This window comes from Lutjanus erythropterus, chromosome 2 (assembly GCF_056507025.1).
Source record: "Lutjanus erythropterus isolate fLutEry1 chromosome 2, fLutEry1.hap2, whole genome shotgun sequence".
NCBI classification, from domain to species: domain Eukaryota; kingdom Metazoa; phylum Chordata; class Actinopteri; order Lutjaniformes; family Lutjanidae; genus Lutjanus; species Lutjanus erythropterus.
Genome location: NC_139318.1, coordinates 27,893,910 through 27,912,179, shown reverse-complemented (window position 1 = coordinate 27,912,179; position 18,270 = coordinate 27,893,910). Strand labels below are relative to the sequence as shown.

Genomic DNA, 18,270 nt, shown 5'->3' with positions numbered 1-18,270 from the left:
GCCAATTTATAGCAGAAGACACTTTCTCTTCTAGTAAGTATGACAACCTCCGCTCTGCACACCCAACTTTACCACTCAAAAAGTAACACATTTTTTAGCCCAAGAGCAAAGAAATTGTATTTCATTCACAGTCACATCAAGGTCACTCAATGAATGGTCAGACTTGGTCTCCATTCCATACAGAAAGTTTGGGCTTTTGACTTAACAGCAATTTAAAATGAATTGTTATTGTTAAGATCTATGTTGACTGAAAGAAATCTACAAATGGTTGTGTTTTTATACTACAATGGTAAAAAAAAAAAACCTTTTTGTGTAAAGCTCAACGTACAAATTTCAAATATGTTTCGGTTGCTACGAAGTGAAGACCAGAGCTGAATGTGAACTGCTGTGCTTGCTCTCTATCCGTTTAATTAGTGCATAATTATCGGAACACCAACCTGATCAACAACACCAATTACTGTCTATCTAAGGGTTATTAGCTGTCTATCTATATTTTACTCACAACACTGAAACAGAAAATGTTCTGTTTTCATTTCTGTTCATTTCAACCTGGGTACAGTCCCTGATTATAGATCTGTTTTTTGGTGCTTTGGCAATGAGAGAGCAGACTGCAAAAGAATGGCTCATTTCACGTGATCTTCTCATATTGTTATGTCAATCTTACAAGACGTTCCTACATAAACAATACAAAAAGGGGGCTGAAAGTACACCTGCTCTTTCTTCCTCATTGAGAAATTCTGGATCTGGCCTTTTGTGTCCTGCCCGTGACCGCTGTTTGCACCAGGCTGACCGGTGAAAGAGCAGTATGCAGATGACTAGTGTTAGCGTTGGAGGAAACAGAGAGACTCAATCATACATGTTTTAGCCTCAGTCAGACCCAGACTCAGATGAGGAGTCTGTTGTGCACCCATATCAGCAACATGCTCCTGAACATAGCCGAATGCTAGGTGTAGTTAGCAGTGGCGGCTGGTCAGTAGAGGACGCTAGGGCGCCGCCTCACCTCTCCCCACATCCTAAAACCTTAGCGAAGAAAACTTAATTACTTTGAAATATATGCTGTATATTTATTTAAATGAGCAAGGACAATATCGTGTGGTCAGTGACTAAACTATAATCTGCACTAAAATGTGCTGTTAAAAATGTTTTACGATGTCCAAAGTACGGATAGGTCACTTGTTTCTGGCTTGATGCGCAATTTTTTCGCCTATTTAATCTAGAATGGAGACATAAAATTCCCTGACATAAAATTCACAGTATAAAAATACTTAACTACAAGTAAAAGTTCTGCAGTCAAAAAGTATGTAAGTGTTATGTGCTGTTATCAGTATGAAAAGTAAAAGTAACCACTGTGCAGTAAAATACTGCCTGTATCTGTCAGGCAAATAGGGGAGTAAAAATACAATAATTCGAAATCAGACTTAAGTGTACTTAGTTACATTCCCCCTCTGGAGATGACAGAGGCTGAATGTATGGTCTTGGTCTTTTACAAACTTTTAAATAGTTGCTGTTTTGTGCAGAAAAATGGGTGAAACACTTTAAAGTAGGTACTTTATATAAACCTGTCAAAGACATTTAACTACAAAATCACTGAGAAATTCATGTATAAAAAGTAATTTTTAAGCCACAAGATGGCAAATTTTAATTAATTAATTAATTTATTCTTAAATCTTGTTACCTAATAACAGGTTTTAATGTGTTCATAATTTTCTTACACTGTCTGAAGGTTTGTAGTATCAGATTTCTTTCATACTTATTAAGGTACTTTTTGCTTTAGTCTTTCAGCATAAATTGTAAAATGAAATATAAGTATTATAAAGGATTTGCACTAACTGAAGAACCTTAATTTACCTTAATTAAGCAAGTCCCATTAGGCTAAAAAAATGTTAATTTAGTTCTGCAAATATAAATAAAGGCCATTTTTGTATATTAAAATACACCTAAGGCTTTTTTCACTATAGTCCCCCCCGGAGGAAAATTCACCGGCCGCTGCTGGTAGTTAGCATCTTTTATTTGTTTATGTTGTTTGTTAGCTTGTCAACTTGCATCGCTAATGCTACGCCTTTAGGTTAAACTCTAGCTCTCTGCTCTGACAAGTCCACTCTGTGCTGGAGGTTTTAGGTTTGTCTACCTGCATTTGCATGTTTGACAGCAAGTAGCTTTTGAATTTGTTTCATACCAAATCTAGCGTGCCAGGGAGCCATGTGAATCTCAGATTTTAGGGAAGCGCACAGATATCTTCACCTTCAGGAGAGGAATTGAAAACACCACTCTAGTGACAAACTTTGACACTCTAGTGACAAACAGACACAAGTCAGAGTTGTCAAGTGGACAAAAACATGAGAAAAACATAGTCTTTACGTCGAGGCGGTCTTTAAGTTGTTACTTCTGTAAAAAAAAAAAAAAATGTTACAATAGTGCAGAAGATAAAAGCTCATCATACACAACCGCATGTCTGTGTCCATAGAAACGACGTTCATTGCACATACTGCCGTCTTATAAAGGTTGTGGGGGCATTTACAGACTGTGTGATTGACACTGCCGTTACTTTATTACACCTGCTAGGGCACGACATTTAAACATTTATCATTCTTCAGTCATTCTTGGTGACACTTCCCACCATATGTCCATCCAACTTCGAAGTGTCATAGGGTCTGCAGTCAGTTCTAATTCGACAAACTGATTGCAAACATCTGTGTGGACGGCCAGCACCTTTAATGAGAACTCTGTATGAATGAAACATCGTAGTATGACTGTACGACTGCATTTTCCGAATTGTAAATGAGAGTAAATGTCAAAATATTATTTTTACTTTGATGTAACTGTCATATTATCCCACGACATTAGTACTTTTAGATGGGTTGTCCAAAGAGGTGGACTGACGCTGTCTCAGTGGAAGGTGTGATAAAGAGTACAAGCTGCGTCACTTTTTTCACTTGAAGGACACCCCTTTTCTCCATTTAAAGGGCATCCGTTAGTGTACATCATGTTTTCTGAGGTGGAAGGGTACCCTAGCGGGCACTTTATCTTGGTTTATTTACATGGGGCCATTTAATGGCACTTTTTTCAAACATAGGAGCACTGGAGAACTGCCATCAAGTCAACCACTGGGGAATTGTCCATAATCACAGTAATCACAGATAAAAGGTAAGAGATCTATCTTATATGAATTTCTGCTACATTGGAAGTTTGTCAAAACAGCAAACAAAGAAAATATGCTTGTTGTGACACTATAAGAGCAATATTTAAAGTTTTACTTTCCTGACATGCTATAAAACTTGTCTTGTTTGTTTACCTTCGAAGCTTTGTCTCAGGAGCAAACGTTCTTTCCTGCACACTGTTGGTAGTGACACTTACCTTAAAACAAACAAAGTCTCCTACAGTTAGAAATAGTGGGCTGATTAAAATCTTCTGTGATGTCAGAAAGAGAGAAACAACATTCTTCCTTGCTGATAAACATCTAGTTCATTGAGAAATTCATCATATCTTGAGCTCATTCTTTCAGCTTCCTACATTGGTTTATGTTAATATTCTATAAAGGATTTACAACCAGACACTTGAAAATGAACATATTCTATGGGTTTTTTTTTTTTTTTTGGATTTCACTGAGCAGCAGCCAAATAAAACTTGGGTGGAGGCGTGTTTTGAACATCCGTTTGTGTGGTTGTATCTTGCAAATAAATCAAGACTTTGCAGTTTTTTCCATCTGCTCTTCAAGTCCATAAGTTAAGATACCAGGTCATGTTCTTACCAGCAGAACCATGTAAAGCTACAGAGTTTCCGAAAGTTAAACCACAGAGTTCTTACCTGTTTTCCTAGTAGTCCTAAAACGTTTTTTTTTTTTTTAAAGCCCAGATAAAGGTTAAAAAACATGGTAAAATGGTTCAAAAGTTGTTGTCAAGTTGTATATTATGCTTCCTAAACATTTTTATAATGTAATAGGTCACTGGGCAGATGGAAAATGATTATAACTTCCGTCAGTTTTTATGTCTGTTGCTATAACAGATTAAGTGCATCTTAATATATAAATATGAAATATATGTGATTATTTACTTTAAATCAATCAAATGAACTGTATTGAGTGCTGTAATGCAAATTATTTTGTTACTAAAATGTCATGTATGTCAAATAAAAGAGGTATTTTAATTTCAAATTAAACTGAATCATTTTATAGAAATGAAGCAATTTTTAAAAACATTTTTAAAATGAAAATTACTTAATGACCTGGCAAATAAGGACAGTTACAAAAGTGATTACAACTTGTTTTTAATTATTTAATGACTTATTACATGTTTAAAACCTAATAAGTATCCTAATTGCAAACCATTTCAAAGCTACAATATAGCCTGCTAGGAGCAGATTTTACTTTCTAAGTTGTGCAGTTTGTTTTGCAGTTCTTATATAAGTTAAGTGTTAGAGTTTGTTCTTCACCATAACACCAGTAATTTAACCCAAAAAACAAAACAAACAACACCAAAAAGAAAGAAACAAACAAACAAAAAAAAAAAACCCAACAACTCAATGTTCAGTTGCTTATTTTTTTTCAACAATTATGCACCAAGATTGAAGAATTTCTAAAAAGAGAGATTTTACTGATTTAAAAATCAGTATTCATGTCTTTTAAAATCTCATTACAAAGTATTTTATCCAGACATTAGAATACATTATACATTTTTAACTCTCTCTTATCATTACATCAAACTTTTCTGTTTCCAGAGGAAGAAAAAGGTCGAATAAGCGTGGGATTTTTCACGTCATTTATAAAGGTGACAGTCTGGGGTGTCTGACTGTCTGTGGTATGTTTTTAGAGGAAGCTCTCACCGGCACTTGACAGCACCTAAGTATCGAATATGGTTCACCTCAAACTGCTTATATTCACTTTATCTTTTTATGAACTTGTTGTTCATTTGGATGCTACATGCCCAAAAGGTAATATATGACTTTTCTTTTGTACAATGCTGTAATTATATTCTTCATGCTGCATAGAAAATATTAATATACAATGCATTATTTCTGTTTGACATTGTCAAATCAATCAAGGTCAAAGAAGAGCACAAAATAATCCCAGTCATTGCGAAGACTGCCCTGAAGGAACTAACCAGCCTCAAGAGAATTATTCTGGCAGAATCTGCAATGTATGCACATGGTGTAACGGAAGTAAGTTTTGAAGCTTTTCGAATTTACAAAAACAGTTCTGGAAGCAATTATGTAATAAATCTGTTATTTCACATACTCAAGCTATAGAATTACCAGTGAATCCAATTAAGTGGTAGGTTTTCAACGCTCAATCTGCCTTTAACAAAGAGATTTCTTTCCTGTTGTTGTAGAATCTGGGAGTTTTCCTGTAGAGCCCTGCACAAAATTTGGAGATGCAAAATGTCAGTGTCGTGAAGGATTTACTCCCCTTGAGCCTGATTCTTCCACTTGCCAGTGTAACATTGGATTTGGAAAGAGACTTGAAGGTACAGAGATGGATCACACAACACTGTATGCGCTAATATGTCGAGGAAATTGCCTTTTTAATGATTTACTCTGTTTCCACCAGGTACCGGAAAGCCAGAATGTTCAAAATGTGAACATGGATATTTCAGCTCAACTCCTGACTCGCCCTGTAAAAGATTTAAAGAGTAGGTCAACTGCATTCACTGTAAAAAAATACAGGAACACGTCAGAACTTATAAACACAAGTAGAAGTCTTATTATTTGAAATGATGCACCGAATGAATGTACTGTACAGAGTTCAATCAACTTATTAAATTATCGGCATAATATGCAACATTTTCTTTAAAAAGACAAGCGTAGATACAGGAGGTGGTGGCTATATCTGCAGAGACGCTGCCCTCTGCCTGTATTTTCTCATTATTTATATTATGTACTCTGGATGCTTTACCAACCCAAAACGTCTTTGACGTCCTGGGAAATTAAACAAAACGATAAACTATCTTTCTGGTGTGTTTATGAACAGCTTGGACAAATCAAATTTGTTTGTGATGTTTGTCAATGTGACCGAATATTTGTTTTAAATCACTTCCACTTGTCTTCTCGAATTCAGCCAACTTAAAAATTTAAGGCAGCCCGGACCCTAACTTTTTTTTTAAGTTAAAACAAATCATTTTTCTTTTTCTTTTCTTTTTTTTGGGACAGTGTAGTTGTTTTTTTAAAAACATGGATTATATGTAAACATTTAAATTCAGTAATGTCTTTAGTTGTTATCTATTGTTTACAGCTCTATCTTTTATCCTTCATTCTAGCTGTAAAACAGCCGGAGTGAAAAAGAATGGAACCCCTACCTCAGACGTCATATGCAACGAGGAGGCGCAGGGTAACAATAGTACCACTATAACCACCACATCAAACAAAATAGTTTCTCTAACTACACTCTTGACATCCCCACGTCTACGTGAGGGGACCCAAACTCCGAAGACGTACACTACCACGACCACCACATCTGCTCCAGGACACGCCAACACACCAATGAACAAACTGGAGCCTTCCTCTCCTTCAAACACAGGCAACCACACTGGTAAAACCTTTGCTGGCATCTTTTTTATGACACAACCTCATGTTAAATAGGCAAATTAAACGACTTGTAGTTTGTTTGTCTTTTTCAGGCATGATCCTCCTCGTATTTGGGATTGTCGGACTGCTTGCGCTGACTGCTGTGACCTGCAAGCTGCACACTACTTCTTACCCGGACAAACAACCAGTAATAGCAAGTATGTCACAGAATTAAAAGTAGTGATACTGCATTTAAAGGAATAGTATGAGACTTTGAGAAGATTGCTTACTACTTAAGATATGAAGCTACAGCCAGCAGCTGGTAATCTTAGGACAAAGACTGGAAGCGGCCTACTGTATCTGCACCTCTAAAACTCACTAATTCACATGTTGTATGTTGTTTAATTCACGTAAAACCCAAAGTGTAAAAAACACACATTACATTGTCATGGAGGGTTAAATATAGGAGTTGAAGTTGCAGACCACCAGCAACAACAAGATAAACAAGATATATCACATCAATTAGTGAGGCTTAGAGGTGCTGGGAGGCACATTGTGTTGTCTTTGGACAGGTCAGCTGTTTCCCCCTGTTTCAAGTCTCTGTGCTAAGCTAAGCTAACCACCTGTTAGCTGTAGCTTTGTATTTCATGTACAGACATGAAAGATGTACTGATCCTCTCCTTTAAGTCTTGGCAAAAAAAACCCCAAATAAACGTATTTCCCCTAAATTAAGTGAACATTAAACTCATTGCTACAGAAGTGAATTAGGGTCAGGCATAAGTAAAAAAAAAAAAGATGAGAGAAGGAAGATTAAAAAAAAAAAAAAATTGCATTTAGAAAATAATGTAGAAATGTTGAGAATAAAGACTGACTTTAAGTATTTTTCGGATTTGAAGAATAAAGTCAAAATGTTGAGAATCAAGTTACCATTCTGACTTTATTCTTCAGATCTACAAAAAACTTCCATCTTTCATGTTTTCCTTAATACTCTCTCTTAATACTCCTGCACATACCAAAGGATAATATATTTTTGTTTTATATGATATTTTTTGTTGTTGTTGGAAAAATATTTGGTTTTTTTTTTTGAATACTTCACATGAACTTGCCCTCCTGTGCTCCTTTCCTCTCAGTTCTGTGCCAAATGTGCCCATTATCTTTTAAAATGGTGATAAATCGAGGAATATGGATATTAATTTGTGATATATAGAGTACTGTAAATATTACATTTTACTTAATTGAGCTTTAATGTTTGTTTTCAGAAAGTGAGTCACCGTGCCGAAGGCCAATTGAGGAAAGCGGCAATGACAGTCAGTTGTCTCTCAAACTAAATCCGGAGCCCTGAGGTGAAATTTCCCAGTTTCATGTGTCAACGTGTGCCATGAATTTTAAGATTAGGTAATCATCATATGAATAATTTTAGACTAATCACTTATATTTTCCTTATATTGTTGGTTTTACATCATAAAATACATCAGAAAAACTATCTGTATTATAGCAGGTGTAATCTGGTCAATATTTGACTTTTGTTTGTTCTGTTGTAATAGAATATTGGGTTAATTATAGAAAGATTTATTTGTATCATACCTCACTTTTAGCCATTTAACTGTGAATCAATTTCAAGTCAAGTAGTAAAACACAGTATTTACTACATTTTTCACTTTGTGTGTGACCTTAATATTTATTATAAATTTGGATACACAAAGTTTTGTACAATGATCTGAGGAATCATGCCACTAAATGCCTCATAATATTTTCAAACAGGTGTTCTTACTTCTGCTAAAATGCACATATATATGTGTTTTTGCTGCTTCTTTTTAACCTTATGATGTTATATAATGTGATATGGTTTAATGAGGCACTATATAGTATGACCAATATAGTACTAAAGGTAATTATCAAGAGAGTGAGCCTTAGAAAAAAAGTAATTTTGCCATGTGGTGTTTCTGTCTTATTTTTTTCATGTTTTGTTTGTTCCACTGGCAGCAGGTCTGTTGTTTAGCTGAGAACAGTAAAAACATGCTTTCAGTGGCATCGTGCAGGGTTGGGGGAGATCCCCTCACAGACTTAAATATATCTCTTTTTCCTTCTGAGAGGTACTCCCTCTCATGTTTTCAAGTCAGCCAGTGGAAAGACTGATGTTGTAAAGTGAGGGCTTTCATGTTGTTTATACCACATTGGAGACTTTTCCCAGATCAATACATTCAGAGGAGTTATGAAAACATGACTCATTATTTTTATTCATTTAAGTTTTGCTAAGAAACCTCATTCACAAGAAAACACAGGTAGCTCAGCGTGTACCTGTCTGCCTCCATGTGAACAGTACGATATACTTGGAAAAAGCTGCAATTTCGTTACAGCTCTTTGATATTACTTTGAAAGTGCCCTCGGTAGGAATACCCTAAGGAAAAGAAATGACATTCCTTAGCTAAAAACAGCGGTAGACAAAATACTCAGATACTTTATTTGACTAAACATGTACAACAATGTAAAAATACTCTGTTGTAACTCAGTCTGTGTAGGCAGTGCAGTTAGACTGGGGCCCCAGGGGCCCATAGAGAGAGCAGACTCTCTATGGCGAACACAGACTTAGGAGTGACTCAGACTGATGCTTTGGAAATATGCCAGTGTTCAAAGAAGAACTCATATTAAATTGAAAATTGTGCCATTTATTGTATTTGCCCTCAAATAGGCAAACACATCCATGATATAGTTTTCTTTTTTTTTTTTTTGGTAAAACAGTCAGTAACAAGCTATAGCAACGACAAAAACAATTTGTTATTTTTGTCAGATATGCAGTGTTAATTGCTGGGAAATATGACTGTTGATGTTGTCTAATGAGAAATTACTATTTGATCATGTGACAAGACGATAGGATATAAGGTGGCTAATTTAGTTGCAAAATATATCAAAACTGACTGAAGTATATAGTATATATAGTATATAATAACTCATTTGACTGTAACATCCAACACATGGTTGGTAAAGTATACTGTATGTAGGTCTAATTGTGTGTATGTGTGTGCTTCATAACTAGTAACTAGGAGGCCCTTGTTACAGCCCATTATATGTAACTCAAACTACTGTAAAAAGTAGAAGTATGCACTCATCCTGCAGAAAAATGGATAATATATTCTCATATATTATACTTGTTATGTGTAAGCAGTATGTAACGGCTTTATATGCAGCTAGCTGGTTTAGTCCAGTGGTTCCTAACCTGGGGGTTAAATTCAATCTGGGGGTTGTGAGGTGATTAGGGGGTAGGAAATAAGGGAGGGAAAAAGTTTCTTTTCCTATGGACTTTTCTTGTCTGTGTAATATAGGATAATTTCGACAGTTATGTGAAAAAAATCTGAGAGGGCTGGAGATGGTGGGGGCAGTGCGGGGGTGAGCTCTATTGTTAGAACTCTTTATACTTTTAAATGAGGACAAAAAGTTTGGAAACCACTTATTTAATCACAGTGTATTGTATTTTATATATTTTAATCATATATTTTATATATTTATCTGAGTATCAGTAACTACAGTATATCTGCAGTGGAGTAAAAGTATAAAGTACTGGTAGTACTCAAATTGTGTTCTTCAAAATTGTACTTATGCACAGTACAACTGTTTAATCAACATACAACAACATCAACATTGTTATTTGGCTCTTATTGTGAAGCTTTTTTTTTTTTTCAAATATATTGTCTGTGATATTTGTTCTTTGTTTTGCACTGTGCACAGTGCACTGTTTTGGCCTGAGAGCATGTAAATAAAGTTTTTACTTAACTATACTGTCTGAGTATGAGCATTTGTTACAGTGTGCATGCACATACACTGGAAACAGCTGCTGCAGAAGCTTTCAGGAAATGTCAGTGATAAAGGAAGTTGGTGTGTTTCAAAGAAACATGTGACACGTGAACCAAACCCAAAATGTCTGCCTTGAAAACATAGAAACTTTACACTGTAAAAAAATCATACAGGAATTCAGTGGAATCAACTAATCTTTTCTCATGAAGTTTCTATAAATATACAAGTTTTATGTATTAAAGTTAATTAAACTTAAAATGTCTAGCATTTATTTTCAGGACACTATAAAAATCTTTCAAGGTTACAGGTAAATATAGTGGAAAGTTCCATATTAAATTTCTTTAAGTTTTCACTATATACATTATATCAGTCTAGACAGTAAACTCTAACTTGACTTGTTGGTGGAGACATAACATAAGAGTACTACAAAGTTTTGACTGCTTTGTTTTATACAGCCATTGACAGCTGACTCACTCTTCAAGTGAACAGCAACTGCTTCAGTTTGAAATCTTGTTTCAGCCAAGGTCAGCGCAAAGTTTCACTGGTTGCACTTTGCAGTTGCGGTACAGGTGCTTCACCATCCGTTGCCTGGTGGGGATCTGGACTCTACTGAGTGCACTTTTCTAGCTGAACATGTTTTCTCAAGTACAGCTGAATTAATATAAAATTTATTTGACTAGAAAAGTTTATTTATTTAGAATTATTGCAAAATTAAATCAACTTGTCTTTTCAAATTCAGTTAACGGGACACGGACACTAACTTTTCTAAGTGAAAACAAATAGACTATTTTTTTACAGTGTACTCATTGAATAACAAAAAGTACTGCCAAGAACCTATAATAGTTGTGAAATCACTTAAGGTAATTTCTCGCAGCTCCCTCTGGTGCAACAAATCGCTTTTTACAACTTTTTGTCACAGTAATACTGCCCAAGACCTGTAAACAAACCATGTGTATAAAATCAGCGGAGTTCCCCTTTAACACATCAAAACATCAGAACTTCGGAGCAGTGAGCACTTTTTATCAGCACTGTATTTTCCATGAAGAATGGGGCAATGCCTTCTGTATTTCTGTTTTCAGTGCCTTCAAATGTCATAATGTAACCTTTAAGTTAGCTTGAAGGATCAGCGACATCAAGTGACAGAACGTGTCATTAACCCATCCTCACCACAACGGCCACAGTAACGAGTGGGTGGTTCTTGCCGTATGGTGGAGTTATAAAAGGTAATTCTACAGTGTCTGTATCACGCTTTGTGGCTACACAATGACGACTCATACTCACTACTGTTGAGACCTACTTACACATATGTCTATGGTTGCGTCACATTCTGAGGGAGGCTTCAAGCATGAGACCACGTGTTGTGCGTGAGAGTGAATGACAGAAGGTGAAGTAAACGTCTTTGATAATCTTGGTGGTACAGTCACATGAGATGAGGTTTTAAAGGTGTGAATTCAGCTGGCTGATGCAACTCATACTTTTACCGAAACACATGAATTTCGTGTCACTGTGTGTTCTGCTTTAATCCAAGGTGGCCACTCACGTACTTCTACAGAATCAAGTGCAATGCGAATGAGTGTGACCGCAATCTTCAGGCTTAAAAATGTACAGGACCGCAAGTCTTGAATCTACATAAATCACTGACGTACGCAGGCTGTCGGAATGAGTCATGTGTGGACACATAATCAGAGCTGCAGGCTTGACTTAGCATTTTATTATACATTTGTCTGTTGATTATTTTATGATTAATTATAATGTGAGTCATAAAATCAAGGGTTTGCTGAATTGTCACTAGCAGTAATTTTGATTAAAAAAAATAAAATATAACCACTGTTGACTGCCAGTGTCCAGTCAATGTTAGCTAAAGAGATTCAGTACTGTGACAAAGCACCTGTGCTCATTAATATGCATGTGTGTACACATGCTCACAAACTATGAGACTCCAGTGAGACTACTAAATTTATCCTCCGCACTCCATCATGAAAAATACTTTTATTCCTATGATTTATTATTTTTTGTAAATTATAAAATAAAAGAAGGCCACATACAAAAGAAGACAATGCACATTTAAAAATACTCACTGGACTTCACTGGACAGATAACCAGATTAACCAACCATGGCCTGGTAAGCCGAGTTATTTAGACCATCAGGGTGAAACGTGAGAAATATACACAAATCTAAAGGTAAATCTCTCCAAACAACAATTGGGAACCAGCCAATGTTTGGTAGTTTTGTTTGATAATGATTAAATCTATTTTTAAAATTGTTGTTGTTTCAGTTTCTGTCTCTTTCATTCATTAGTCATTTCAGCACAAGTCAACAGTGTTTTGCATTTGCTAGGAAACTCCTGCCCTGCACTAAATGTCAACAAAGCCAGTCATACTTCACTCACAGTAAGGTCAGATACTATTCATGTTATTCTTTACGCATCATCATGCATTTCTTTTCTTTTTCAAATATATCACAAAAGACATACAACATGGACAAACAACAGTTTAGTAAGTTCTTGTCCACCCCCAGTGCGCCACTGACCCCCAGACACTGGACCACTGGTAAATTTGCATCTAGACATCTTTATACCAATATAAATATATTCATGTGTAAATAGATAATGCTAAATAAATCCCTGCATCATATGATATAATCTTCGTGCAAACTTACATTTCTACTTACAGTAAATAAGAGTGGTTAATACCACACAATGTACTGCAAACCAACAAAAAACAAGTGCAAGCCCACATTTCACACTTGTTAGGTTACATTACAGTAACTAAGGCTTTCAGTAAGCCCAGACTAAAACTTCACACTTAAAAAAAAAACACTGGGTCCAGGGTTAACATACTTAAATACTCAGAAATACTGAAATATTCAGAGCATCTGACATTTAAAAAATTTGACTAGAGCTCATCCTTTATTATTCTAACCCTTACTCACACTAGTGATGTTGACCCTGTGGTTTTTTAGGGTGCTGCTGAAAAGTCAGGGGGAAACTCCATTCAGTGTGGTTCAGTGGACTAGCGGGTGGTACAGAGAGCGAGTTTACTGTAGGGGGTTGTTTGAGACTAAATCATATAATTGCTTTTGCTTTTTAAATGTCCTCATCATGCACGCTATGGAGTTTCCAGGAACCAACTTGAGTCATATTCATAACATTGCAATTGCTTGTGTTTATTGGCTTCTTAATGCCATGTTCATCATGTCACCGCATACTGATTATTGTTGTTCACTAGTCATTGGTCTCAAATTATGTGATAGACTAATTAACTTTTTTGGCTGGAAATGAGGATCATACCTGATAATGTCTAATGTTACAAATCACAACCAGCTGCAACACAAGTGCAGAAATATCAAGGATGTAAGTGGGCTTTGGGAGTAACGGATTACATGACGCTGCACTTACATTACATATTTAGGATACAAGAAAAGGTGTATTCCATTACAGTGACAGAAAAATAAGATGTACTCAGATTACAGTTACCTTTTGTAAAAATTGGGATTATTAGCAGGATTACAATTTTAAAATACATTTTAAATTAAGAATGATATACTCTCATGTGCAGTGCACACACATTACAGTTCACAAGTCTCAACACCACTCTGGCATTAAATCAGCTGACAGCTGCTAATTCATTATCTCATGAAAAAAATGCTTTCACTAGGTGGCGCTTTCACCATCATCTTGTCTCGACATTAATTTCAAGAAACATTTACAGGAAAAACCAACCATGTTCGCTACACAGACCGACTCCTAACATTAGCTACACAGACCAACCACTAATGTTAGCTACACAGACCGACTGGCAATGTTAGCTACACAGACCAACCACTAATGTTAGCTACACAGACCGACTGGCAATGTTAGCTACACAGACCAACCACTAATGTTAGCTACACAGACCGACTGGCAATGTTAGCTACACAGACCAACCACTAATGTTAGCTACACAGACTAACCACTAATGTTAGCTACACAGACCAACTGGCAATGTTAGCTACACAGACCAACCACTACTGTTAGCTACACAGACCGAATGGCAATGTTAGCTACACAGACCAACCACTAATGTTAGCTACACAGACCGAATGGCAATGTTAGCTACACAGACCAACCACTAATGTTAGCTACACAGACCAACCACTAATGTTCGCTACACAGACCAACTGGCAATGTTAGCTACACAGACCAACCACTAATGTTAGCTACACAGACCACCTGGCAACGTTAGCTACACAGACCAACCACTAATATTAGCTACACAGATCGACTGGCAATGTTAGTTACACAGACCAACCACTAATGTTAGCTACACAGACAGACTGGTAACGTTAGCTACACAGACCAACCACTAATGTTAGCTACACAGACCAACCACTAATGTTAGCTACACAGACCGACTGCTGATGTTAGCTACACAGAACATGGGCTAATGTTAGCTACACAGACCCACTGCTGACGTTAGCTACACAGAACAACCACTAACTTAAGCCACGTAGACCAACAGCTAACTTGATTGGCTGCTACCTCGGCCAGGTCTCTCTTGTATAAGAGATTTTCAATCTCAAAGGGACATCCTGGTTAAATACAAATAAAATAAATAAAAATAAACTTTAGCTACATAGACCAACACATGTAAACATTAGAGGTAATTCAAAAGTAACATTACTTTAATACTGTGTTATTTGGATTAGGTTATTGACTTCTTTTTTAACATGTGATTAGTAATTATATTGGAATACATTCCCAACCCTGGATGTAAGTTTTCACAGTGGATATCTCAATAACTCAGCAGATATATGAATGACAAGATATAGGGTAAGCAGGAAAATATGAAAACATCTGAATCTTTAAGATCTGCTACAATCACAATGTTGTCTAATTTCAGCAATATTTGTTGTCTGTTCTAGTAACAGTTTCTGTGACACCCATGTCTATTAAAATGTGCTATAATCTGCTTATAGTACTGTGTATACTTAGGCACACATTAATATTTAGAATGCTTAAGGTCAGGTTTCACAATACTAATCCTTTCAAATCCCAATTAAATCTATTGAGGTTTCATAATTTAATTGTCTTGAAAAAAATAACTTGACAAGTTGACTTGACAATGAGTACAGAAAATGAAAAGATTTTCGACAAAGATAGTTCATACAATATGTTAATTAGCTGAGAGAAAGTAGACCAGATGTTCAATAAACACATTCAAAGGTTGGCTCCCCACTGGAAATGGGTGGCAAACGAAACCCACAATCGAAACCCAGGCCAGTCATAGTGCTTCTTAAACAAAAGACTCATACTGTCCATCAAATGAAACTTTCAAGAGATTTTTCAGGAATAAAACCTTATTTCCAGGTTTTCAGGACAGATTTTCGGTCTCACAATCAAGTTGAGTCATTACTTTTGTTGGGTATTTAGCAGAGAAGCCACCAGAAATCAGAATGGGATGGTCCACTGATATGTGAACAAACTAGAAACCCTGAAACCTTTTCTCATTTCAAAAACAAGAAAAAGATAAAAGAGAGGAGATATGTTTATCTGTATCATGTGTATGTATTATATAAACAGATGGGCAGATCATGGTTTGGCATTGTTTCTGCAGTGCACCTCAAATATGCAGATGGTGGTTACACCTCACCTTTATCTCCAGTTTCTGCAGAAAAGTAGAGAGCTGAGCCTGTGACAAAATCTGAAACAACACCTCTGACTTTAACCCATGCTTTATGGGAAAACCTCCAGTAGACAGGTCCGTAACAGTAAACACATGCTGCTGTCCCTGTTGCGTATTGATGAATCTGTGCCACCTTTATACATCACCTGCTGTCTGCTTTGGATGAACAAACACCAAGCTAAAGCAAATATCCCTGTTCTAGATATAAGAAGTATAACAATAAAATAAAATAACAAGTGATGTTAAGTACACTGTAAAAAGTGTATTCCATTCCATGTACATATATATGTACATATATATATATATATATATATATATATATATATATATATCAACTTGAAAAAGTGCAGGCTCTGAAATGTATTCAAAGTATAAAAGTAAAAAGTAGCCCTCTGAAAGACATTTCTGCTGGCTGACTGTCAGCTTGTTATGCCTTTTTCATCCTGTTACATCTTTTTCGTTCTGTTGTGTCTTTTTTGTCTTGTCATGTCTTTTACATCTTGTTTGCCTTATTACATCTGTTACATTTGTTTTTTGTCTTGTTACATCTTTTCCTCTTTATATGTCTTTTACATAATTTTTCATCTTTTAAGTCGTTTTTCGTTTTGTTACTTTTGTCAGGTGTGATTTGCGCTGAAGGATAGACCAAGGAATCATCTTTGTTCCACCAATTTAGGTTGAAATTAGTTGGGATGGTAGTGCAAAATGATGCAAAATAAGGATAATCAAAAGTAAAAAGCTGGCTGAAACATAAGATATCTGAAATATCTACTTAATACAGGAGAAGTGAACGTCTTTGATAATCTTGGTGGTACAGTCACATGAGATGAGGATTTTAAAGAAGTGAATTCAGCTGGCTGATGGCACTAAAACTTTTACCAAAACACATGATTGCGTGTCACTGTGTGTCAGGCTTTAATTCAAAGTGGCCACTCACATACTTTTGACACTTGACATCCTGATACATCTATGAACAGCTTGGACAAACTGACTCTACCTTCAAACTGTGCTGTTTAAGTTTTGACTCACTGACCCAAACTATTTAATGTTAAGTCAGACTGACACTAGTAACACCTTAAGATTACTATAAAAAAAAAAAAAAACTTTTCTTGAAACCATACTATTAAAGGAGAAGAGTGTGATTTCCAGCGGCATCTAGCGTTCAAACCTTAGATTGCAACTAAGAGGATTTACCCCGACACCGCCCCTCTCTCACCAAGAGTACGGTGGCCGTCAGTGGACAAAATGGCGAGCGAAAGCTACCTCACAACAAACTACAATTATGTGTGTAGGATGAATTACCTGTCCAGCAGAAAACAGGCAACCTCGGCGTCACTGTGAAAACATTTGTCCTCCATCAGCGATTTCCATCGTGTAAACGCTGTGCCGATGTTGATTCGTGTTTTTGCTGTTTCCTGTCATGCTTGTGTTTACTTTCTTCGCGTCTCCGCTTCTTGGATGACGGGGATTCACTGTCCGCTGCTTTTTGTTCTGGTACAGTGTATGTATGATCCTCCATTTCTCAAAACTGTGCCCGTCAAGGTTCACAACGCTAAATGGTCTGCCAGCAATCACCCGCGTCTATCCTCCCCGTCTACTTCCGTGTTTAAGATGCGGCGTCTACGTAAGGTCGCCATGGGCTTCCCAAGACTCACTGTTAGTGCAGTTTGTCCGCTCTGTGCTGCCGTAGACGGCGCAGGATGATGATCTCCATAAGTCGACCCAACAGTATGTAACTATAAATGGCTATTTCTAAAGTAACGGGAACATATAGATTATGAGTTTACGTTGATTGATAATAATAAATAACATACTTATATATAATATATATCTCATTTATGTACATAAATTCCTGTAATTATTACACACTGGTCCTTTAAGTTGTTAAGGAGCAGCAGTATTTTTTGTTTTGGGTAAAGCAAACTCATTAGGAAAATTGGAAACATGCAAGCTGACTTGCCATAAATTTAAGTGGCATTAATGCGAGCTGCTGATTTGAAAGCGATCAGATTATTAATACATCTGACTTATGTGGTCACATGTGTGTCAACTTGATTTGAAAAAGCTGAATTCATTTGTGTGTCACCAATTTAAATAACTGTCCTCGCCAGGCGTGAGCCACATCTGACGTGTGTAGAGATTGTGTGCGTTACTGGACCTACAGCATGTCTGCAGCTAATCTCAAACACTACCAGACTGACCAGCCTAATATTTGTGCACATTCATAACTGTACGCTAAACAATTTCTATCATTCACCATTTTTGAAAAAACCTTGAAAAAAAACCTCTTTTTTATAACTATGTTTTTACCACATTATGTTT

The 18,270-nt window shown here is 36.3% G+C and overlaps 2 protein-coding genes across 2 annotated transcripts in view; both read left to right on the top strand.

The window, feature by feature from the left end:
* The window catches only part of LOC146331815 (ADP-ribosylation factor-like protein 8B-A), a 189,064-nt gene that overhangs the window by 150,393 nt on the left and 20,401 nt on the right, over nt 1–18,270 (top strand). The gene's annotated exons all lie outside the window — the stretch shown is intronic.
* On the top strand, nt 3,029–9,221 carry LOC146331817 (tumor necrosis factor receptor superfamily member 4). The gene is made up of 8 exons (XM_084743226.1): nt 3,029–3,144; nt 4,714–4,926; nt 5,038–5,154; nt 5,325–5,459; nt 5,558–5,624; nt 6,249–6,520; nt 6,609–6,713; nt 7,755–9,221. The coding sequence occupies exons 2-8, from the start codon at nt 4,848–4,850 to the stop codon at nt 7,835–7,837; spliced, it is 858 nt and encodes a 285-aa protein (XP_084599352.1). The 5' UTR covers nt 3,029–3,144; nt 4,714–4,847; the 3' UTR covers nt 7,838–9,221.